This window comes from Lissotriton helveticus, chromosome 11, assembly GCF_964261635.1.
Source record: "Lissotriton helveticus chromosome 11, aLisHel1.1, whole genome shotgun sequence".
Taxonomy (NCBI): Eukaryota; Metazoa; Chordata; class Amphibia; order Caudata; family Salamandridae; genus Lissotriton; species Lissotriton helveticus.
The window spans coordinates 449,519,202-449,545,158 of NC_136072.1; the positions used below are offsets into that span (position 1 = coordinate 449,519,202).

At 44.5% G+C, this 25,957-nt stretch overlaps 1 protein-coding gene across 2 annotated transcripts in view; it reads right to left on the reverse strand.

The window, feature by feature from the left end:
- The window catches only part of ACSL3 (acyl-CoA synthetase long chain family member 3), a 725,290-nt gene that overhangs the window by 334,479 nt on the left and 364,854 nt on the right, over nt 1–25,957 (reverse strand). For both annotated transcript variants that reach the window (XM_078665968.1, XM_078665969.1), the window contains exon 5: nt 5,063–5,195. In XM_078665968.1, coding sequence (XP_078522094.1) covers nt 5,063–5,195 — 133 coding nt within the window. The remainder of the gene's footprint in view (nt 1–5,062; nt 5,196–25,957) is intronic.

Genomic DNA, 25,957 nt, shown 5'->3' on the forward strand with positions numbered 1-25,957 from the left:
CCTCCGGGATTTCGAAGTCTATTATCTCTGCGCGCAGGCGCACTATGCGTACCACTGGCTCCTTCCTACTCCCTTTATGCCTCAGTTGGCAGTGGAGGACTGGATTGCTGATCCCCTACCCTTACAGGGCCTAATACATTGTCAGCCCTCGGCTATAACGACACCTCATATGTCGGTCACATGTACGATAGATGCATGGCGTCGACTGGCCAAGAAAATGCACTGCGACCTATTGTATTCTCCCCTACTGCCATTGACATATCACCCCGAGCTTGCACTCCTGCAGGAGAAAGGCTTCCAGAACCTTTGTACAGCTCTAAAGATTTCTTGCTGGAGCGACCTTTTCATTGCGGGTCACTTTAAATCTGCTGAGGCATTCTTCAAAGAGCGTGCCCGTACCCCCCCTCGAGGTATTTTACTATTTGCGACTCCGCCAGGGTATGCGCGCTATACTTCCTGACTACCCTACAGAGCCTACCATTACGCCCCCGCTTCATCTTCTGCTGAACTCGCGAGATGGCTCGCACCTGGTCTCGGGAATGTACCGTCAGATCCGAGCGAATTGCCTGATGCCGGCGGCCTCCGCGAGGACGCGCTGGGCTACTGAACTAGCTATCGATATCACTGATGACCAATGGATATACTGCTGTACCCTTACGTCTCGCATATCTGCGAGCAGTAGGCTCAAAATAATTCATTACAAATACCTACAGCGCTTGTACTATACCCCCGTGAAAAAATTTAAGTTTCACTTATCTGACACAGACCGCTGCGACCGCTGCCACGCGGAACATGCGTATTTTCTGCATCTTGCCTGTGAATGCCCCTCCATACAGACCTATTGGCAACAAGTACATGCTGCCCTAACATCTATGATTGGGTCATCCATGCCACCGGACCCACTACTGATGCTGCTGGGACACACACCACAAATTCCCTTACAGTGCAGAAGGTTTGTAGATGTTGCGCTCCTCCTGGCAAAAAGGCGCATAGCATGCAGATGGGGGCGTGGCAGGGCTCCCAAATTCAAAGAATGGCTTGCTGATATGACGCATAGTCAGGATCAACACACGACATTTGCTGACCTGCTTCCAATGTCTAGCAGGCCGAGAGACATTTGGCAGCCCCTGGTTGCCTATCTTCAGGTCCAGGCGGCTTGAGATGCTGGGCCTGAGGAGGATCCCGCTGGGGATGGTAATGGTAGCCTGGCTTAATGTACCTTATTCACCTATTGATTCTGTATTGCCTACGCTAATATTGTTACTGTACTGCCTTATGAATACGTGTGTCACTCTGCACTCCAATCGCGTCACCACTACATTACTGGTTTGATCATGCATATTTCCATGTCTCTGTTGATCCCTTGCTGTAATGTATTTTACCCTCTTACCTGTTCCCTGTGTCTGAATGCCACTGTTCTGCCACTGATCATGACATAAAAGTTGCCCGTTACTGCAATGTTGATGCTATGGACGCCTTGATGTACTATACTGTGCTACGCTTACTGATTCAACCTACATGACAATCCTTGAGCCCTGTACCCCAGCCAATGTAATGCCGCACTGTATGCTCTGTCTTGTTTTCTTTCTGTTACGAAACCACCAATAAACAAAGTTTAAAAAAAAAAAAAGTATAGGGGAATTAGCAGGTGGGTTTGAGAAGTATAAGGGACATAAACCACGAGTCTTTAAAGCTTTGTATAACTTGGTAATAGATCATGGTCTGGTGGATACCTGGAGTAACATACATCCAACACACCCCGGGTATACTTTTTATTCTTTTCCCCACAAGAAATGTGCACGTCTTGATTATTTTTTAATATCTACGTCTTTAATAAGTGGGGCCAAGGTACAACTATTTCCCAGGATACCATCCGATAATTCGCCAATCGTAATAGAAATTCCTCATTTAAAGGGGATCAATCAATCTAGAGGCTTTACGTTTGACAGGAAGCTGTGCCTTGATGAACAATTTAGAACCCCTATGATAAAATGGATAGCGGACTTCATTAGTATCAATTTGTACTCTACTAGTATAGATATCATATGGGAGACATTCAAAGCCTGTTTTAGAGGTGAGGCGTTGAGCTATGGGCTGTACTATCAAAATAAGTTACGAGCAGAAATTCGGGATTTGTAGAATTCTTTAAAGACCGCGGAAGAAAATTTGATAAAGGAAATTCAAAAGAGAGATAATTTGGTTAATATTGAAAAATCCGAAGATATAGAGGCACGACGTCGGGCATAGATAATGGGGGTATGGAGCAAAGAGACAGCTCGGAAATATCTTGTGCATAGACGACATGCTCATGAATATGGCGAGGGTATCGGTAGGTCCTTAGCGCTATGACTAAAAATGCAGGAAACATCTCGTATAATTACTAAATTACAAGATCATAATGGTAATATTCTGGAGGACCCAGGAAAAATACTTGATATTACACCAATTTTATTTGGAACTATATACTCATCAGGCTACCACGGGTATAGACGCTTTATTGGAGGGGGAAACTTTACAAAACTAACTGATAGTGATAAGGAATTTCTGGACAGCCCATTTTCCATGGAGGAATTGGAAGTGGCAATAAAAAGTTTAGCAAATGGGCAGGCGGCAGGACCAGACTACATTCCAGGAGAAGTATATAAATTGTTTTTTGAACCACTGAAGCATATTATGCTTGAGACTTTTAGAACTGCACAAACTGGGAGGGCACCGAAGTCGTGGGTCGATGCTTCTATTGTAGTTTTTATTAATAAGGATAAGCCCCCAGAATTGCCAGGCTCATATCGTCCAATCTCTTTACTTAATTGTGATAGTAAGATCTACTCTAAAATGCTTGCGAACCGTATATCTAAAGTTATCACACCATTAGTATCCCTAAATCAGCATGGGTTTATCCCAAAGAGATGCACCGTGACACACATAAATAAGGTTATCACTTTATTTGCTATAGCTCAGGCAGAAAAAAAGGGAATTAGCATTAATACTTTTAGACGCTGAGAAAGCATTTGATCGCGTGGAGTGGCAATATTTATGGGAGGTTATGAAGAGAGAGGGCTTTGGAAAAAATGTCTTAACTGCAATTCAGGTGTTATACACAGCCCCAAATGCAAGAATAGTAGCTATGGGTATTAAATCGGAAGTGATTAAAATGAAAAGGGGGACCCGGCAAGGATGCCCTTGTTCCTCACTTCTCTTTGCCTTATTTATTAATCCTTTTTTAAATAGTTTGTCCAATACTCTGCAAATCAAACCATTTATTGTACAAAATACAGCATATTCATTGTTCGCATATGCGGATGATATTGCCGTTACAACAGTGAATCCAGCGGAAGCCATAGTGGAGATTGAGCAACTGGCCCACAATTTTGGTGTAGCCTCCGGATACAAATTAAACTCTCCGAAAACTCAGGTTCTATGCACAGATAATATCCAATTTAATGATCCCAGGGTAGCGTCTGAAGTTACATATCTTGGTATTAAAATCAAGACTCAAATGAAAGAGATAGTTGATACTAACTGGGATATTACCATTCAGCAAATAAAGCAATCATTAGATAGATGGGGACGGCTTCGGCTATCTATAATTGGAAGAGGAAATATCATTAAAATTAGTATTCTTGCCAAAATATTATATTTATTTAGGAGTATTCCCCTGGAGATTCCTACAAACTACATACAACAGCTTCAGTCTATAACTACTAAATTTTTGTGGGCCCCGGGGAAAATTAGACGCGCAATTAAATGGATGACATTGCCGGTTGAAAGAGGAGGTCGAGGGATCCCTGATTTTCTGTTTTATTATTATGTTCGCTTCTTGCAAAGAATGAGACTTCTCTTAACTGGGGAGTCGGTGGAAGAACTAGCGGAAGCACCATCTATATTTTTCCTATTGCTGGGGGAACAAGCAAGGGGATGTTTGATGAAGGAACTGGAAGGAAATTATTACAAACATACTCGTTTTAAAGTTTGGAGAAAGTTATCCAGATTGATTCAATTAGAGAAAATCACATATTATACACCCTTTAGTGCGGCCAAACTGCTTCCTTCTGTATTCTGGGACAGAGTTGCTAAAGACTGGTCATATAAGGGTATTTCGCATATTGAGGACTTGTTTGAACCTAATGGGACTATATCTACTTATGAAAATTTGGTCTTAAAATATAAGTTACCTCACTCTTCTTTTTTTAAATATCTCCAAATACAAGACTTTTGTATGAGAAAGCAAATTCGACCAGTCTCCAATATGTTAGTGGAGGCAATTCGTACCCAGGGAAAAATTGGTACGTTATATCAGATTATGATGGATTATAGACCGGATGATTTACAGAAATATAATATTTATTGGCAGAATCAGCAAGGGGAACTGGATTTGCCAATAGAAGATATAATTTTGATGTCGAAAGACTTGCTTCTTTCAGCTAACTTAAAAGCGCAGGTTTATAAAACTTTGCTTAGATTATATTATACGCCGGAACGGATGGCAAAATGGGGCTCTCAATATGATGGTAAATGTTTTCGCTGCGGTAGCGAGAGTGCTGATAGTATACATATATTTTTTAGTTGTAGTAAGTTGACGCAATTTTTGACTAGACTATAAAAAAAATTCTTACAATGATTATTCAAACTCCAGTAAAGATTCTCCAGCACTTATGCTACTATGTGGGGGACAGATTGTAGGAAATGACACTGCTTTATGTAAATATAAACACTTTTTATTTGTAGCAATGACTGCAGCACGATTGTGTATCACAATAGAATGGTTACAACCAGAAGCCCCAGCATTTGAATTTTGGAGAGCCAAATTATATAATTTATACGAATTAGAATGGAATCTTTACGCTTTAAAGGGGGCAAAAAAACGGCGTATAGGAATGTTAATTTGGGGGGCAATTAATGAACATTTAGAGATGTAATAATGTTGCTGTTAAATGATGTGAGATGTGAAGAGATTTGTAATTGATATCAACTGTTTAAATGCTTGGTGTTGTCAACTTGATCCAATTGTGGAACCAAAATAAATTTTAAAAAAATAAAAAAAGTGTTTAGATGTTATACTTACTGTGACGAGCTCCCATAGCCTGCATTGTAGCCATGGTATGAATGGTGACATCCTCCGGACAATCAAATGATAATACCCCTGCTCCATCTATTAGAATTATGTGTTGGAGCATTGGAACTAGCACAAGAATATCCTGTGAAGAAAAATAAAGCTGTTATTACTAAAATCACACTGCCATATGTTTAGCATACTTACGAATGGAACGTATTTCATGGAGCAGCGTCGCAGGACAGTGAAGTGCTCCAGATAGATAAAAGTATGCATGCATAGGGAAGGTTGTGTCATGATAACTTAAGCATTTAAATTTCAGATCATCAATAAAACAGGTTATCATATGAAGCTCCACTGGTTACACTGGCTTGAAATTGGAGTAAATAGAGGTATTTGTTCAATCAGTAAATGGGTCCAATGTTAAGGAATTGTACAGCGTGCCTCTTTCTCAGAATCCCAAACCCTAGAGCTGAGTACCCTCCCAGTTTACACACAAAACCCAGCACCTGAGGATTTTCAATCTTTATAATGAAAGTGTTTGAATTGTTATGTTATGTTATCTTTATTTGTTATGCGCACAGCTGCTCCAGCTAAGGAGCGTCCTGGCGCAGTGACAAGGTAGGACAGTAACACAACAAGAACAGACAAGGCGTTTGGAATAACTGGAATTAAAACAGAAAGGTTTTGATTGCTCTCCTGAAGAGCATAAGGTCCTCCATCAGGCGGAAGAGAGTTCCAGATGGAAGCCGCTTTAACGCTGAAGGAGCGCCCTCCCGAACGGCTAAGCCTGAATCTGGGGACTACGGCGAGGGCCTGACCTTGGGAACGGAGGGCACGCGTGGGTACATAGAAGGACAATAAGCTGGACATAGTTTGAGGGCCAATACCTTTCAGTATTTTAAAAGTTAAACAAAGAACCTTAAAATGAATTCGCTTCCTGACTGGAAGCCAGTGAAGGGAACGGAGAACATTGGACACCGAGCAAAATCTGGGCAAGCCAACGATCGCTCTAGCCGCAGCATTTTGTACCCGTTGTAGACGGGTGATTTCCGCCTGATTAGCTCCAACCAGGAGGGAGCTGGCGTAATCCAGGCGCGAGATGACAGTGGCCTGAATCACCAGCTGCCTGGTAGGGGCGTCAAAGTATTTGAGAACGGGTCGTAATCCTCGCAACAAGCCGAAACAGCAAGCGGCTGTTTTTTTGGTGTGGCCAACAAAGGAGAGGTCGGCATCCAACCAAACTCCCAGGTTTTTCAGCTCAGACACCGGGGTCGGAGTTGGTTCCAGTTCCGGCGGCCACCATTGGTCCCCCCAAAAGTCCACTCTCTTCCCGACAACCATAACCTCTGTCTTGGTGGCATTGAGCTGGAGACAGTTAGCTGTCAACCAGCTGGCCACCGCCTTCAGTCCGTTCCGAAACCTGGGGGCATCTTGCTCCGCGTCCCCGCTGAGAGTAACCGCTAGCTGAGTATCGTCGGCGTAGGAGACCAAAGTCAGGCCCCACTGCCTGGCTACCTCAGCCAGCGGTCTCACGTATAGATTGAATAACGTGGGACTCAGCGAGGACCCCTGCGGAACCCCCATGGCCAGTGGCTGGAAATTGGACTTAAAAGGAGGGATGGCCACACAGAAGGAACGGTCGTCAAGAAAAGAGCGGAACCACTGCAAAGCCCGGCCGCCAACGCCAATGTCCTCGAGCCGGTGCAAAAGGATGGTATGGGAGACCGTGTCGAAGGCGGCGCTGAGATCTAATAGTATCAGCGCCGCCGTCTGACCGGCATCCAGCACCGCTCGAAGGTGTTCGACCATCACAAGAAGGGCAGTTTCCGTGCTGTGTCCAGCACGGAAGCCATGTTGTGTGGGATCAAGGACATTGGTCCGGGCAAGATGTTCCGACAAGGCGATGTTAACATGAGCCTCCGTTATCTTTGCCGGCCAGGGTAGCAATGAGATGGGGCGATAACTTTCCGGTTTTGATGGATCCAGAGTAGGTTTCTTAATAATTGGGGACACCACCGCCTGCTTCCGCTTAGTTGGAACCACAGCCGACTCCAGCGAAAGGTTGACTAAGGAACGCACGACAGTACGTCCCATAAAGGCCTGGTCTCTAAACAAAGCAGGTTTTACTGGATCCAAGGGAGATCCAGACTTAACTTGCAAGGCAAGTTTGTCAAACCCCTCCAGAAGGAGTGGAGGAAATGATAGCAGGGGAGGATGGGCTAGCACCCCATTCTGAGTTCCCAGGTCATTCCCCATACTGGGGAAGGCCCGATAGATATCCTGGACCTTTCCCAGAAAGTAGGTGGCAAGGGATTCACAATGAGAGGTGGATCCCACAGCCGCAGAGGGAGACCGTTTCGCCAGGAGGTCTTTCATGGCCTTGAAGATAATCTTTGATGGGTTAGAGCTATTACGAATTTCAGTAGCATAGTATGCTGCACGGGCTCGACATATTGCCCGGTGGTAACTCCTGACGGAGGCGACATATGCAGCTTTTAAATCAGCCTCATAGGTCCTCCGCCAAGCTCTTTCCGCCCGTCTACAAGTTAACTTCAAGGCATGTAGGGCGCTGTTATACCAGGGGCTTGGGTCTCTAGAACTGATTTTACTTGATACAATTGGTATCAAAGAATCCAAAGCCCTAGTTACCCAAGAGCAAAAATGGTTATAGCCCTTTTCCACGTCATCAGATAGGTTCGGCGGTTCTACCGCTAGGAGGCGGTGGAAGTCCTCAAGTCTAAGTTTGTTCCAATGCCTCCTAGGTACCCGTCTGGAAAAAGAGATGGAAGAGGCCGCAGGTAGAGGACATTGGATGGTCACCAAAGAATGGTCTGTCCATACTAACGGGGAGACAGATATAACTTTAGTCTCACCCAGATTAGTAAAGAAGGGGTCCAGAGTATGACCCCCTACATGGGTGGGCTGAAGAACCAGCTGGGAGAACTGAAGGGCCTCTAAATCCGCAGAAATGCTACGTACCGCCAGATTAGAAGGGATGTCGAAATGTAGGTTCAGGTCACCCAAGATGGAATAGTTAGCACAACCTATAACTAGCGTGCTAACAACATCGGGGAAAGAATCTCTGAACACCACGTCACTCCCTGGCGGACGATAGACCACCATCCCAGAGAATGTAAACTGGGGGCTGACTGAGATTTTAAAAGAGGCGCTCTCACACCCAGCTATGTTGAGACCACTCCAAACGCAGGTGTAACAAGACCTGACTATGAGGGCAATACCACCACCTCTTGATGATCTGTTTAGGGTGAACATAGAATATTCAGGGGGGCATGCTAAGTTAGAAATAGCAGTATCCGTATCTTGAAGCCAAGTTTCCGTCATGGCAAAGACGTCGGGGGCTTCATCCACAATTAAGTCATAGATGTCTAAATAATGTTTTAATGCCGATCTGACATTCAAATTTAATACCCGCAGGAAGGGCGGCGAACCCTTAGCGCGGGGAGCTACTAACAAGCCCTTTTGAAGGATAGACCCCGGGGGATCGAGTGCCCATCCGTTGCAACAACAGCGGTATGGACCACTGAGCGGGTGTACAGGAGGAAGCCAGCACCGACACGAAGCCCGAATTTGTTTGGTAACATACAGTGTGGCTCATAACTAGTCTGCAGTTAAGCAGGGTGAAGCTAGTACACACGGTGGCCAGGTGGAAGATAACCTGCGAGCTTTGGTAGATAGGGAAATTGAGGGAAGGCTGTTCACAGACGCTGGAGGGAATCACGAGTGCCACCAAGTCGATGTATAAAGAAATATCTCCTCACATCGATAGACTGGTGGCATTCTTGACTAAATATGTATGACCGTTTGCCCTAGAATTGCAAGGAGGCGTTGGTGAAAGTCATACTGTATGTATTTACGCGAGAAGCAATAGTTTTTTTGCTTTCCAAACCTCAAAAAGATCTTAAAAACTGTTGTCACTTAATTTGCTTCACTAATGACCAAAACGGTTAACCAGGATCAATTAGATAGCATTACAGGTAGAAAAACAAATCAATCTCAGAAGACTATTCTGTAGGTAGACATCCACTTTGTGGTACATACTGTTCTCTGCCATCAACAACTAAGACACACAGAAGGCGTTTCGAACCCTAGACCAGAGATGCTTGCCCTGAACTAGACTGGGACTGGGTAGGCTTTAACTGTCTCCTCAGGGTGGATTGCCTATTAGAGTTTAATTAAAAAAAGATCCATTACATGGGTGCCCGGGTGAACTTGGATTTACCAGATCTTTATGATAAGAATGTTTTTGAGATGGCCAAGAAGAAAAGGAATATGTTACTTACTATGTAAGTATCTATTTGCAGCTAAAGTGCTGTAGATTCATATGCTTAGCATTATACTGCCATCTAGGGTTGGACTCGGACAATTAAAAGTTGTTTTCCTTTGAAGAAGTTTTCGAGTCACAAGGTATAGCGACTCCTCCTCCAGTGTGTATCTTTGTTAGATTGCTTTTGAATCATAGGGTGAGCATTCAAAAAGGAGCAATACAATGACAGAATAAAGAAACATGCGTAGAAGTGGGATGGTGGAATTTACTGTGCTAAATATATAGCAAGTACGGCAACCAAAAGCCTCCAGGGAGGAGAGTGGGTGCATATCAATCTACGGTACTACACACTACGAATAGATGCTTACAGGGTAAGTAATAAATCCATTCATTGCATATGTTGGTGGTAGATACATATGCTTTGCACTGAATGTAAAACAGTGCTCCCCTTTGCGGTGGCTAGCGACTGGTTAAGAACTTGTTTCAAATAGTTTATGTACAGCTTGTCTCACTCTTGCTTGATCTGTGAAGACATCAACACAGTGGTGTTATATGAATGTATGTGGGTTATTCCATGTTGCTGCTCTGCAATTATTCTCTAACGGGATAGTTCCTGAAAAATCCATAGTGGCTCTGTTTAGATGTGGAATAAGCCCATGGTGGTACTGCAAGTACCCTCTTGGCTTTTTGATAACAGGTTTGAATGCATCTTACTATCCATCAAGCAATTCCTGCCTTGGATACAGGTGCGCCCTGATGAGGCTTGTTAAAGAAAACAAAAAGTTGTTGTATATTTCTAAAGGGTTTGTTCTATCAATGTGGAACGTGATTGCCCTTCTGACATCTAATGTAGGCAGGGCCTTCTCTGTTATTGTGTCTGGGCTCGGAAAGAACACTGGTAGTTCTATGGTCTGACTTGAGTGAAAAACTGAGACCACCTTTGGTAGGAATTTTGGATTAGTCTGTATAACTCATTTTGCTGGGAAAACTTTAAAGAAAGGTTCCTGCAGCGTAAGTGCTTGCAGTTCGCACATTTTTCTGAGAGATGGGATTGCCACTAGGAAGGCAACTTTCTATGTTAGAAATCAGAGTAGAAATTAATGAAGTGGTTAGAATGGTGGCCCCATAAGCCTTGTAAGGACAATGTTTAGGTTCCATGCTGGGGCTGGTGGAGTTGAAGGTGGGATAACTCGAGTCCTTCCATGAATGCTTTGATTACTGGTATTTTAAACAGGGACATATGTTGCCTGTTCTGCATGTAGGTACCTAGAGCAGCTAAGTGTAATCTAATAGATGTGGAAGCAAGCCCTGCTTGCTGCAGACGGAAGAGATAACCTGAAAGGTTATGTAACATAGGTGCTAATGGTTGTATTTCTTTATGTGTACAGTAATGTACAAACCGTTTCCATTTTGCAGCATAAAATGCTCTAGTTGTAGGCTTACAAGCTTGTTTAAGGATGTCCATTCAATCTTTGGTAACTGCAGATGGCCAAATTCTAGGATTTCAAGAGCCAACTCACTTGATTTAGCTGCCTGGAATTGGGATGCACTACTTTTCCTTAATCTTGCGTCAGTAGATGTGGCCAAAGGTAGTTTATTGTGTGGCACTACAGATAGTTGCAGTAGGGTTGTGAACCATGCATGTCATTACCATGTTGGGGCTAATAGGAAGAGTGTTGGTGGTGTTAGTGTTAAATTCTGTCCCACATATGGAATGAGTGGGAGAGGAGGAAAAGTTTAGGCAAATACTCCTGGCCAATTCATCCATAAGGCACTGCCCTTGAATTGAGGGTGCGGGAACCTGTAGGTGAAGCCTTGGCATTTGGCGCTGAGGTGAGTGGCAAACAAGTCTATGTCCGGTATTCTCCATCTTTTGAAGTAAGAATGGAGTAGTGGTAGGTTGATCTCCCACTCTTGTACCTGCTGATGTGTCCTGCTGAGCATAGCTGCAAAGTCGTTGTCCACCTCAGATAGGTATTCTGCTAAGAGGTGGATTTTGTGAGAGATTGCCCAGTGCCAGATGCGCTCTGATAGGAGGGCCAGCTGTGAGGAGTGTGTCCCCTCTTGTTTTTGAATATAATGCATTGCAGTCATATTGTCTGTGCATATCAGTACTACCTTCTAGCGAAGGTGACTGTAAGAAGCTTTGAGAGGCAGTTGAATTGCTAGAAGCTCTAGATCAGTGGTTCTCAAACTGGGGTCCGTGGACCCCCAGGGTTCCGTGACACATTCCCAGGGGGTCCGCAGGCAGCAGTTTTAAAAGCACTGCAAAGTTCCTTGAATAATCAGCAGTTTTTGGGCAGCAATAAAAGTGTCAAGAAAAATGTTGATTAACGTCCCTGCTGGAGAAAGATGGGGGGTTTGTCCAGTAGAAACTCTGACTTATCTAATATGCTTCCTGCGAAGAATGTCAGTATTCTGTATTGTGCATAGCGCAGTGGGTTCCTGCTTTTGCCACAGATTATTTTGTTATAGTGCAGTTCACAAGTTCCAATCGTAATCTAGCACAGTGAGCTATGAACTGCCACCAAAGTGCTGCATGCTAACTGCATGGTGCAAGTTAGTCAGTTATGCTTTTTTGCAGTTTTTCCATTATCCTCATGCTGTTAAATAGGTTTGTTTGGGTAGAAATACATCCTTATTATTTATTTATTTATTTTTCAAAAGTTAATCACACTTTATACGTTGTACGTTGCACATTATACATTGTTTCACAATCAAATAATATCTTATATCAAATGTAAAGCATAAGTATACTAACCCAACATATCAGACAAATTATTACATCAACCTATTCCCTCCTTCCATCTTAGGATAGGGTCCCAAATCCTCAAACCCATCAGTCTCCCTCTTTTTCCTTTACGGGCATAGATATTTTTCTCTATATTGTAGGCTGCTAATAAGTTGGCCAGCCAACACTGTAGCGTTGGTGGGTTCTTATCTAACCAGGCCCTAGCTATCATTAATCTGTACACCGCCATCGCCACAAAAATAAATTCCTGCTGTGTCCCATCGTCGGCCCTGCCTACTCCTAGTAAGATCCAGGATGGGGTAAGTTTTATCCGGATCCCTATTGTGTTATCCATAAACCTTTCTATATCTTTAAGGAGTGTGTGGAGTTGCGGACATGTAGCAAATATGTGTAAACTATCTGCCTCTGCAGCATTACATCTCGAACAGGACGTTCCCTCAGTACCTCCCCATTGTGCAATCCTGGCAGGTGTAATATACAGTGAGTAGATCGTTTTATAGTGTTGGGATTGGAGGGAGGATGCACACAATATTGACCGACCTAGATCCAGTGACTCCTGAAACCAGCCACTTTCTCCCTGTAGTAATACCTCCCATTTATTACTATATTTTCCTAGGTCGTCGGGTTTCTCTTTTACCAAGCTCGCATATATTGATCGAATCGAGCGATCCCCTGCTAATCTTATTTTTTCCAAGATTTCATTCGTATTAAAGCCTCCTATTCCTCCTTGTTTGCCACCTAGAAAGCTTCTAATCTGGAGGTACTTAAAAAAGTCTCTATTAGATAACTCGAATTTCCTTCTTAAGTCCTGAAATTGTAGCATTCCCTCCGGCCCCATTACATCCCCTATTTGTACAATCCCTTTAGCCATCCAATTCAGCATAGTTTGATCCCCAAATATCTCCGGAGGGAGTGACTTATTTTTATACATTCATATATATCGATTATATCTCCCCAATTTACACTTTTTACAGAATGCATTCCATATTTTGAAAGCAGCCAGTAATGTCCTGAATCTCGTTCTTTTATAATATCCATAGTTTACACAATTTAAAAAACAATTTCCCGCATCCTCCCCTACTACCGTTGCATATATTTTTGTAGAAAAACATTTGATCCTTGGGTCAATATTGTTCCCACCAATTAATCCCTGTATATATTGGAGTGCCGCAGCCATATAATATAGCCTAAAATCCGGGGGCCCCCACCCCCCCCCGTTCTCTAGGTAGGGTCATAAATCTATAGGCTCTACGTGTCTTACCGTGGGCCCAGATAAACTTGTTACATATTGCCTCCAGAGTATTAAACCAAGTAGCCTCGAAAAATAAAGGGATTGATCTAAAGAAGTAAAGAAACTTAGGTAAAATTAACATTTTTATAACATTTGTGCACCCCACCAATGACAAGTGTAAATTATTCATTCTTTCCAAGTCCCCTTTTACCTGTGCAATTAACGGTGTCATATTGTTGCCCACCACCAAATCTAAATTTGCCGTTATTGCGACCCCCAGATATACTGCGGAGTCAACAACTCTTATCGTGACAAGTGGCACTGCTATTCACCACTATCTGGGTTTTGCTTTTGTTCAAACTATACCCTGAAACCAACCCAAAGCATTGTGCTTCCTCCTCCACCTTATTGATAGCTGCTCCGGGATCAGGTGTCAATATAGCCACGTCGTCTCCATACGCCAGTGTTTTGACGGTGCTACTGTTTAGGCTCATTGCCGGAATTTCCAGATTACGCTCTAGCCTGCGCAAGTAGGGGTCCAAATATAGGGCAAATAGCAGTGGAGATGAGGGGCAGCCCTGTCTTGTTCCCCTCTTTATTATGACAGCTTCAGAGTACCCTCTATTAACATTTATCTTGGCTGATGGATTCATGTAGAGAGTTTGCACAGCCTTAATAAATCTGTCCCCTATTCCACTCCACCTCATGACTGACCATAGAAACTCCCAGGAGACCCTATCAAATGCCTTTTCAGCGTCTAGAAATAACACGGCCATAGGGTCTCCCAGGGTGTTAGCTGCATCCAGCATCGTTATCACCTGCCTTATATGTTGAGTTGAACCTTTTCCCGGAATAAAACCATGCTGGGAAGGGCAGACCATGCTTTCTATCACCCTTGATAACCTTTTGGCCAGTATTTATGTTTTGGAATAAATCTTTACGTCTGAGTTCATCAAGGTGATTGGCCGATACGAGCCTGTGTTATTCGTAGGTTTTCCTTTCTTTGCAATTACAATAATGGCTGCCCCTCCCCATGATTCCGGCACCGACTCTCCTTTCTGAGCCTGTAACATTATATTGAACATGTCTCCCTCCAAGGTATCTTTAAAGATTTTGTAGAACTCCAGCGGTATCTGATCTGGGCCTGCTGCTTTCCCCGCCGGAAGTTCCCCTAATGCTGCCCCAAATTCCTCAAGTTGGATAACCTCCTCTAAGAAGGCCTTATCCTCCAGGGATAACACTGGAGGTAGTATGTCGCTCAGATATCTTTCTACCTCCTCAGGCCCTGCTGCAATGCCCGTATCATAAAGGTCTGAATAGAAGTGCCTAAATACCTCTCTTATCTGTCCTGGCTCATGGACCGTATTCCCTTGTACATCCTTGATCTCCCTGATATCTAATGTAGCCCCTCTCTGCCTTGTTCGAACAGCCAAAATGTGCCCAACCCATTCACTAAGTTCATAAACGCTCTCTTTTCTTGCCAGGTATTTCTCCACTGTCCTTTTAGCAATCCCTTCAATAGCCTCTGCCTTAAGTGCTATTCCCTTTAGTAATATCTGGTCTAATGGGGTTTTGTGTTTAATAGCCAACTCTATTTCCCCCTCTACTCTCAAGATATTTCTATTTATCTCTTCTATCTTCTATCTTCAGTTTTTCCCTTTTTTGTCTCGAGAAGACGTAGCTCATTGTCTCCCCCCTTACTCCCGCCTTGAATGTGTCAAAAACTATGCCTGGGGATGCGGTATTTCGGTTTATCCCCCAGAAGCTCGTAATCCAACTTGACATGAACGTTCTGTATTCAAGGTCCTGGAGCAGAGCTCTTTCAAAAGTCCAATGTGACTCTTTCCTTTGGAACTGCCCTAGTTTAATTGTGAGTACTAGTGGACTGTGATCTGATACTATCCGTGGATGTTTTTCTATTTCCGACCCGATTGCCAAACTGTTTGAGATAAGGAAGTAATCCAGCCTGACTAAGATCTGGTGTGGGGCTGAATAAAAGGTACTTCCATCCAAATTCGGGTGGCATTTTATCCATGGATCCATCAGTGCATTATTTATTACCATGTCTGACAGGGCTTTGAAAGTTTTTTTCTTTCTACCTTGATAATAAGACCCTAGTTGTGTAAACGAACTACCTGGATCGTGTAAATTAAGGACGCCGCAGCATATGATTGGTTCCTGCCATTGTGCTAGTTCTACGTCCAAGTATTGGAAAATATCCGGGTCATCATCAGTAGACCCGTACACTGAGACCAACGTTATTATCTCTCCTTTAATTGCTAGCTCCAAAATTACCCATCTCCCCCATTGGTCTTCCTTTTTCCTCTTTATCTCCGTGTCCTTCTTTCTGCCCATCACTGCCACCCCCCTAGTGTTTGTCCCCTGATTAGTTTTTGTCAGCACCGCAAAGCCCAACTGTTCCATAAGAGAAGCATTTTTGCCCTCTATATGTGTTTCTTGTAAACAAACCAAGTCTAACTTCAGGGTATTTAATAATGCAGCTACTCTGAGTCTTTTATTTATATCATTCAGCCCACACACATTTATGGAGCCTATCCTACATGACATTGAGATTTAGTTTCAGTGCCGTTCCCGTTCCCAGTGAATACCTCTATGTATTTACTTGCACATGGGGGTGCTACATCTATGATAGTTGGGTATGACTGTTTACTATATATATTATGTCTAGCTTGATTGTCGTGCAAGTATTTGTTCATGTCACCTCCTATCCCAGTGTGATATATCAAACTTGAAGCTTCCATCTTTCGACTCTCTTCCCCCCCCCTCCCTTTAATCTCCCCAGCCTTTCCCTCCCTCACCCCCCCCCTTTGCCTCTCCCACCCCGCCCTCCCTCCCCTTTACAGGCAAATAGGTCTGCTGACCTATGTGTGGCCGTGTTGAGTTCTGCTCGTCGCCTCCCCCTCCAGCTAGATCCTGCGATCCTTGTGCTGCTTTTTTAACTTAAGTACAAGCTTAAATTTTCTTCCCCCCCCTCTTGAAACACCGCCCAAGGAAGAGTGAAATTCCCTTATAAATTGAAATAAGTCTATCATACAGTTGGTTCCCCTCTCTACTCAACTTTCTTATCCTTCAGTTGTTCCAGAAAGTGCTGGGCTTTAATATCCGAATCAAACATCCAAACCTTCCCTTTTAGCACCACCTTGAGTCTAGAAGGGTAGAGGAGGTATGCTTCTGCCCCTAGGCCCTGGAATGGAGCTATCAACTGCCTCATTTTCCATCTGCGCTCTACCGTCGTATGGCAGAAATCAGGTCTTGTAAAGAAGGTAACATCTTTGAATGTACGTTTTTTGTTGGGCCTTGCTTTATCTATAAGTTCCTGTCTTAACAGATAATTACCAACGTTAACGAGTATTGCCCTGGGTAGTACCTCTCTTCCTTCACTGGCATGCCCTTTCCTTATAGTGAAGGGGAACCGATGTGCCCTCTGGACCTCCCTCTCCCACTGCCACTGGGATTCTGGGAAAGCCCCCTTTAACAAATCCACTACGAATTGTCTAGTATCCTGCCCTTCCATCTCTTCAGCCACACCCAAAATTCTAACATTACTCCGTCTCTGCCTATTTTCAAAGTCTTCCATTTTCCAACGTAGATCTTCTGTCATTTTCTCATGCTCAGTTTTAAAAGAGTGCCATGTCCCAACGTCGTCCTCTAGCTTCCCAGTGCGTTCTTCTACTTCCGTTACTCTGTCTACTACTGCTTTATATTGTTTATTAATTTTCCTAAGGGACCCTTGGATTTTCTTGGTGTCCTGTCTTGCTCTGCGGCTATCTGCTCTTGCCTCCGCTTGCATTTGCTTTAGTGTGGAAAAAAGAATTCCAAAAGGAGTCGTTCTGGGCGAGCCCGCCTGCTGCTCCTGATCCGCCATTGTCCTGGTCCTCCTGAAACTCCTGCATGGTAGCTGAATAATCCCATTCCAAACGTCTCTCAGTTTGAGTGGGGGACCCTGTACCACGTCTTCTCTGTCTAGGGATTTTTTTTCTTTGAGTAGAGTTCTTTCCTGAAGTGTCTGACCCTGAGCCAGAGCCTTCTATCTCCTCCTCCTCCTCCTCAGGGCTCTCAGATACTAGTGACTCCAGCTCTGATTCTGTCTCTGTGCCTTCATTAACAGAAAAAAAGCACTCGCCCTCCAGTGAGACACTTTCACCCCCTTCTTTACTGCTGGGGTTATCTCTGCCCAACTCTGTACTATTTGTCTGTAATGTACATTTCCCCAGATTTATCTCTTCTTCCACTAAAAGTATTGCCTCCAACATGTCATTATTTCCCTGTTTTTCGCCTTCTAGCGCCAGGCAGCTCACTCCTCCCTCCCTCAATTCAGTCACTTCAGCTCTGGGGCCCCCCCATCTCCTCTTTGTCCTCCTCTGCAGCTTCAGCCCGTGTTGTTGTTTCCCCCCCCGGGGGCTGTATCTTGAGCATTACCTGCATCGAGCAGTTGGTTTGGCTTCTGACTGCTCTCCTCGCCTTGCTCGTCTTGATCGCGCTGCTTGCCTTGCTCGAGACTCGAGCGTCGCCTAGCAACCAGGCTGTCGGCTTCCACCGCTGCGTCCTCGAGGACGCTCTTGCTGCCTTCCTGCCGTGTCTGCTGATTCCTCGCATCTTCGTTCCGCTCAGGGGCTCTGACAGTGAAGACCTCGTTTAAGGTAGGCTGTCGCATAGCCGTATCCTTAACTTTCAGGGTCTCTCCTCCTTTCCTGGCGTCGGTTCTTGCCCCCTTCTGCGCGCGAGTCTCAGCCGGCTTTGCAGCCATGCCTCCCGCTGACGCTCCCGCTTTCTCCCGGAGCTCCGTCTTTCTTCTAGTAGCGGGAGGGGGTGCGGGGATCTTCCTTGCTGTCCCGGTCATTTTCCCGGTTTTGCCCATACCGGGGTCTGTACTTGGGGTGTCTGGAAAGGCCGTTTTGGCCTTCGTCGCTGTGTTCATCTGAACCGGCGTTACCTTCTTTTTGTCGGGTTTGACACTTCGGAGGGGCATCCCAGGGAATGAGGCCAGCCGTCCGTTCTCCAGCCCAGTTATCCACTGTATCCACCTCACTGCTGGGCGATATCGAGACCAGGGACAGTTGCTGTAAAAAATCCGTTTTATCCAGTGGGTATATTCTTTTATAGTTGTTTTAGACCAACTAAGGCCATCCATCTAGCCAAATGATCTTCTGCAGCATAACGTCCTGTAAATCGACTTATGCTGGAGAGAGGGAGATGTGCGACCTCTCAGCACAACTCATCCGCGGCCATCTTGCCTCCTCGATACATCCTTATTATTAAAGTCAACGCTAACCCCTGTGTTCTGTTCTGAATCCTGAGTTTGTGCTTCTCCAGACCAAGTACTCTTTAAAAACATGCCTACCGGTATGGTTGACACGTGAATCGTACACCTTGTAGTCCCCTTTGCCTTATGTAACATTTTCTATTCACTGATCTACACATGTATGATTCATTGTCTCTGTATGTTTGTGATGTAAAGTGCTCTGACACCCTACAGTGGTATGAGAGGTGCTATAAAATAAATTAAATACATGTGACAGTGGGGCTACGAAGAGATGAGAGGCACTGTTGGAGGGTAGTAGTGAGGGAATCATTGTAGATTAACAATCATTGAAGATTGACAAAAGATTGTTGTATCCTGGTGCACAGTAAGGTCATTATTTACTATTCTTTAAAAGCTAATACAATTCAATAAATAATGTCAAATGTGTTGTAAAATGCACCATTTTCCCCCATATTTTCCATGGGGAGAGCCCCCTAAATCCCCCTTTGTAGTGGTCAGGTTCACTCGCTACACTTGGTGTGCACTGTACAGGGACTGGTCTGACAACATTTGCCAGAGCAACTTTAGGTTTCCAGTCCAGCCTTGGGCAGAACAGGAGCCGCGGGCAGCAAAATAAAACCAAACAATGAAAAGTTAGTCGCGAGATGCAGCACCAACCTTCTCATTAAGATTTCAATTTTTGCAAAGATTTTTAATATAAAAATACAAAAATCTTTAGTAATTCAAGTCTAGTCTTTGTTTGATGTGCACACGTGTGTGTTTATTATTATAGTTTTAAAGTTTGACATTTAGATCATACAAATTGCTTGGGGGTCCCCCGTTTCCAGTAGTGACTCAATGGGGGTCCTCAGGAGTGAAAAGCTTGGGAACCATGCTCTAGATGATTGATGTGTAGATGTCTCTAATATACCGTCCATAGAACGTGAACTGTGAGATCTTGCATATGTGCTCCCCACCCCTGAAGGGATAAGTCTGTGATAATGGTGGCTTGCGTAAGTAGGGCCTTCAAGGGCCAACCCTCCAACAAGTTGTTGCTCATCCACCACCGCAGGGAGCGATGGGTTGCTGACCCTACCAACACTAGATTTTATAAATACCCCTCCACTTGAACCCACAGATTGCTGAGCAAGCTAAAGGGGTGCATATGTAGGCAAGCGTGTGGGAATATGGCTATGTAGGAAGATATCATACCTAAAAGAGGTCTACCTGGCAAACGAGGCTGCTATTATTCGAAAATAAATGTTTCTAAATTTAAGTTGATGGATTTAGTGAACAGTTTGAGCAAAATTACCAGAAGTGCAGCTTTGTCAGTCTCACAGATTGTTGGGCATCATACCAGAAAGTGTAAAAAGACAAATCCTAAAGGAAACACCCGCCATAAAAAAGATAATGAAAACTCCACTACCTCTTTATATTGGATTAATGGTGCATGCTAAAACTCAACAAGCATTTGCAATGCAATAGGTCTCGCATTAATTAAGTTTGAGCTATTGGCATTGCGAAATATTGCTACACCAATTGCAACAAAAGTCTATAAATTGTAGGCCAAAAAAATGTGTATATTTTTTTGTAGCAATGGTGGCATGCTGCACTTTAGATTAATATGTTTAATAGTAAAGTGTGCCATACTGCGATTGCTACAATAGTTAATTGTGGATGTGTTAACAATTGATGTGTGCACTGATGGCTGGTGGTGTGTGTGCCTGTACAAATGGTGCACTGATGGCTGGTGGTGTGTGTGCCTGGTGGAAGTGTACACCGACGGCTGTTGGTGTGTGCCTGGTGAAAGCGTGCACTGATGGCTGGTGGTGTGCGTGTGTGCCTGGTGAAAGCGTGCACTGACGGCTGGTGGTGTGTGCATGGTGGATGCGTGCACTGACGGCTGGTGGTGTTTGTGCCCTGTGAAAGCGTGCACTGATGGCTGGTGGTGTGTGTGCCCGGTGAAAGTGTGCACGGACGGCCGGTGGTGTGTATGCCTGGTGAAATCGTGCACTGATGGCTGGTGTGTGTGTGTGCCTGTTGAAAGCGTACACTGATGGCTGGTGGTGTGTGTGTGTGTGCCTGGTGAAAGCGTGCACTGACGGCTGGTGGTGTGTGCCTGGTGGAAGCGTGCACTGACGGCTGGTGGTGTTTGTGCCCGGTGAAAGCGTGCACTGACGGCTGGTGGTGTTTGTGCCCGGTGAAAGCGTGCACTGATGGCTGGTGGTGTTTTGCCCGGTGAAAGCGTGCACTAATGGCTGGTGGTGTTTGTGTCTGGTGAAAGCGTGCAGTGACGACTGATGGTGTCTGTGCCTGGTGAAAGTGCGCACTGACGGCCGGTCGTGTGTATGCCTGGTGAAAGCTTGCACTGATGGCTGGTGGTGTGTGTGTGTGTGCCTGTTGAAAGCGTGCACTGATGGCTGGTGGTGTGGGTGTGCCTGGCCGGCTGGTGGTGTGTGTGCCTGGTGGAAGCGTGCACTGATGGCTGGTGGTGTGTGTGCCTGGTGAAAGCGTGCACTGACGGCTGGTGGTGTGTGTGCCTGGTGAAAGTGTGCACTGACGGCTGGTGGTGTGTGTGTGCCTGGTGAAAGTGTGCACTGACGACTGATGGTGTCCATGCCTGATGAAAGTGTACACTGACTGCCGGTGGTATGTGTGCCTGTTGAAAGCGTGCACTGACGGTTGGTGGTGTGTGTGCCAGGTAGATCGTATCTTACGCCGATGACACCCAGCTCCTATTCACTTGTGATAGGGACGGGTCATTCGACGGCGTACAGATCAGGGATTGCCTTGGCGCGGTCTTTGAGTGGTTCAGGTGTAATGGATTAAAGTGCAATTCCGATAAGTCGGAGCTGCTCTTTTTTGGATGCACCTGTGAACCTGACTGGAAAGCTTGGTGGTCACAAGACTTGTTTCCTCCTGACAATGTGTCTCTCAAGGCTAAAAACTTGGGAGTGATTGTGGACAGTGAATTGTCCTTTGGGCCACATATTTCGTGCCTTTCAGGTAAATGCTTTGGCATTTTACGGATGCTGAGGAAGTTTCTTCCTCTAGTGTCTTTTCAGCATAGGAAGGTTATCGTCCAGGCCTTGATCGGATCTCGACTGGACTACGCAAACGCTCTTTTCTTGGGTCTACCAAAATATCTTATGACCCGTTTGCAAGTAGTCCAGAACTCTGCAGCCCGTGCTATTTACGGGCTCCCGAGAAGAACAGGTGCCACGGTGTTACTGAATTCTTTACACTGGCTGCCGATCGCCAAAAGAATTCTTTTCAAGTGCCTGACTTTTGCCTTTAAAGCTTTACAAGGATTAGGCCCTAAGTACATAAGGAAACGCCTTTCCCGATATGTACCCAGTAGGCCACTGAGATCATCCTGCTTATCCAAAATGACAGTCCCGGCTATCAGGCGGGCAAGGATGGGAGGTCGTTCGTTCCGCTACTTAGCCCCGAAGGAATGGAATGAACTACCACTTTCTCTCAGACAGGCTCCCAGTCTCCTTGCTTTTAGAAAAGAGCTTAAAACGTGGCTTTTTAATAAATAAATTTGATCCGTCTCTTCGGTCTGCTTTTTAGTTGTTATGTGGTTGTTTTACTTGCTGATTTTCTTCACCAAAGCGCCGGGATGCTCCCTGGAGTAGCCGAGCGCTAAAGAAGAAATAAATTAACATAACATAACATAACAGATGTGTGCACTGATCGCTGGTGGTGTGTGTGCCTGGTGAAAGCATGCATTGATGGCTGGTGTTGTGTATGCCTGGTGAAAGAGTGCACTGACGGCTGGTGGTGTGTGAGTGTGTGTCTGGAAGTGTGCACTCAATCTCGCACTAGGTAGTAATTAAAAACTAATATTGAAAAAGGTCACCATTGGGCCCTATATTCAGGTCCTTAACTACACTGGCTAAAAACACTGATTGAGTTCTAAATAATTCATGTAAAAAAATGTAAGTAATCCATGTCAGTATTTTAGTTCTTGTTTCTATTTCCTGTTTAACATTCTTAGGAAATGCAAGATTAAGTAAACTATTTCCAGTGTGCTGTGTTTCTTTATTTTTCCATGAAACATTTACTCTTGAGTAGGTGTTTATAGCGGGCACAATTGAGAGCTCTGAAGGCGAGGCTGAAAGCAGTGCGAGTTTAACACAGTGATTTATTTATTTATTTTAAAGGTTTTATATAGCGCTGGCTAGACCCGGAGGTATCAGAGCGCTTTACATGTGAATTCAGACCATAATTGCAGGTGACATTGTTACAGAGGTTACATAGTTATAAGAACCCGGCTTGCTTCCATTACCTCCTCACCCTTCTAACATGACAAAGTCCTTACTCAGCAAGGAAGCCACACCCTACAAAATAGGCAACCAATAAATAAACAATCTCTGGCAACCCTGGCCAGATCTACCCATAGACGTCGTATCCACATACAAAACACATTGTATTTGTGGATAAGGTGCTGTGCCCATAAGAAATCCAGGATCTACGTATTGAATAATCATAGAGCTGTTTGACACACTATATGAGACATTGTGAAAACTGGATTCAGCCGCACCAACTCAATCTAGAATACTTTTGTGATATGTGAAGAGAGCAAAAGCTCCGAGATGGAATGAGGCATAAAACGTGTGTACCATTAACAATTCCAAATACAAAAATTGTTGCCTCAACAGCACAAATCGCTCAATTAATTTTTTAACAAATTGATACGGTGAAGCAGTCTGATAAAGCTTGCGATCATGTGGTTCGTGGAAATCCCCTGCATGTTTTTTACAAAATAAGCATAAAAATAGGGGTCAAATGATTTTATTCGGAGATATAACCACCATTATGAATTCAAGATTCCCCCATGTTCACCTATGAATTTAAGAGATGTGATTGGCTTGGGAGAGCTTCAATTAATTTTTTCCCCCACCATCATGATAATGGCCCATTGGAAAACATTCTGTGGCACCAAGGAAAAGAGGGTATGATGAGAATTATTTGCCCGTAGGGGTAGTGAGGGCAAATCCCAGGAGGATACAAAAGCTCCTTTCAGGGGATAATTAGTTTTTCATATTGCGGTTTTGGAATCTGAAAATCTAGGTTTTTCAACATAGAAAAATAACTCTTAGGTATATGTATTGTATCAGTCCAAGCTTAAATACCATGTTGGTTCTGTCTCCCATCAACCCATGCCGAGACGGACATATGGTGGAGTAAATGTGACTTCAAAAGGTGTTCGGAATACGTGGCCATCCAATGATTGGCCTCTTTGCAGGGTGCACAGAGCAATGGACGGGAATTCCCGTTGCAATTGTAATTCTGTGAAAATGTGAGGAGGTACACAGGGGTCAAAATATTGAGGTGGCGACAGTAAAAACAATGTTGTCAGGACACAATGTAGCCAGCTCGAGGCTTTGTCTGCAGTGTACGAGCTGTGGCCTTAACTTCCTTCAATTGGACCAACTGGATTAACCTTCCGGACACTAATGACTTGTAAAACAAGAAGGTCGAGGGGGAACAAAAACTATAAAATACAAGGAAAACAACGGGAACTGACTGTGAAGTCAGAAACCAACCAAAAATTGTAGCTACGACAGACAATGCAAGAAGAAACACAAGGAATTTAACTGCCTAGAAAGCAAGAATGCGTAATCTCCGAGTTGCCTTTCTAATGAATGTGTGCAGTCACGTTTTCAGGTCAACCTTCGTGGGGGGGTTTTGCCGCGAGATAAAAAAACAGGAGTCTGCGTGAGTTCAAGTTGTGAATGGGTGTTAATGTCAGGGCACAAGTGAGAGCTCTGGGGCTTGGGCTGAAGACAATGGGAATTTCTCAGAGTGCTTGTCAGTAGTCACCTTAGTGCACATGCAATCCTTGGCCTCTTTGCAGAGTGCGCAGAGCATAGGTGAAATATGAGCCAATTGTAATTGAGGGAAAGTGTGTGAAGGAGGTCCACAGCTGTCGAAACATGGACTGCTCCAAAGGAAAAGAAAATGTAGTGCTTACAACTAAGTGCGTGGTTGTGTGTGTGTGAGGGGGACGATGAAGTGGAGGAGATGAAAGGCAGTACATACAGAAGGGGAGAGTGAAAAGACTAATGAAGAGGAAAAAAAGGTGAGTGTGAGATGTGCAAATTAAAGTTTTCAGAAAAATGCAGAATAAAAAGGGTATATGTATCTAACAAAGGGAAAGATTGCAACGAAAGTGATGAGAAGGGAGAGCAGGAGGGATTCTCTGAAGACCAGCACCCATTTCACCGACCTTAGTAAATTTTAATTCACAGACACTTATTTTCAGAATAGAAACACTTCCAATTCTAAACATTCACTACAAAATCTTTGTAGTTGCTGGTTTATTTGTTCCTGCGTGCCCTTGCATACATAGGCGGTGCCTTTTGGAAATGATTCCTAGTAAAGATTCGATGACCACACCCCCATTCGAGACCCCTTTCATTGTGTGCGCCTTTATGGTTTTTGTTGTGCAAGAAACCGAATAAAGATAAAGACTGATTGATTCCTAGTAAAGCTTCTACGACCCCCTTCCCCTTCTTCGAAACTCCCACTTTCTAATCCCACTTAAACCAAGATGTATAAACAATCCCGTACCTGCAGTATCAGTTTTTACCGGGTGTGGGTGTTGTAACGAGCCCCCATTTGAGCTAACGCTGTCAGACACAGCACGGTGGCCGAGAAGGCCATAAAGAGGAGGAGGTAGTGTACTGTTTAGAAAACTATTTCAATTAGTGCAGCTGATGCCGATATCAGCCACTGAGGCTAATCCCCAAAACAGATCCCTCACAATGCTTCAATGCATCCAACGGAGACTGTGCAGAGCCTGATAATAGGGCTGTGGCCTAACGGCCAGAGCTGCCCACTTTAGAGCTGGGGAACCACGTTTGAGTCTCGGTGTCACCTCAACATCTTGTAATTGTAGGCAAATCATGTAATCTTCCCACGCCTACAATAAAATGGACGTGTGCTTATGTAATGTAACTGGTGCTCATGTGAAGCCTCCAATATACCTTCGGGTCGAGTTTGCAAGATATATATATATTACCTACTGGCGGTCGCCAGTAGGTATATATAGTTAGGATTTTTTCCCTATGGGATTTTTGAAAATTCTATGTCTAATAACTTTGGCGTTTGTGGACGGAATTGGCTGAAATTTTCAGGAAAATGGAACATTTTGTTTCTGAGCAGCCCCTGAAAATTTTGGGGGGGTTCGTCCAGGGGGGGCCGAGAAAAAAGGGGGGTCCCAAAACGTGTTTTTAACATTGAGTTTTCCATAGGGCGGTTAGCCTCACTTTTAGCCCGAACGGCTGAATGGATTTGCACGAAACTTGGCAAAATTGTAGGGACTGGTAGCCCGATGTGCCTTTTGTAGGTCTCAATATATG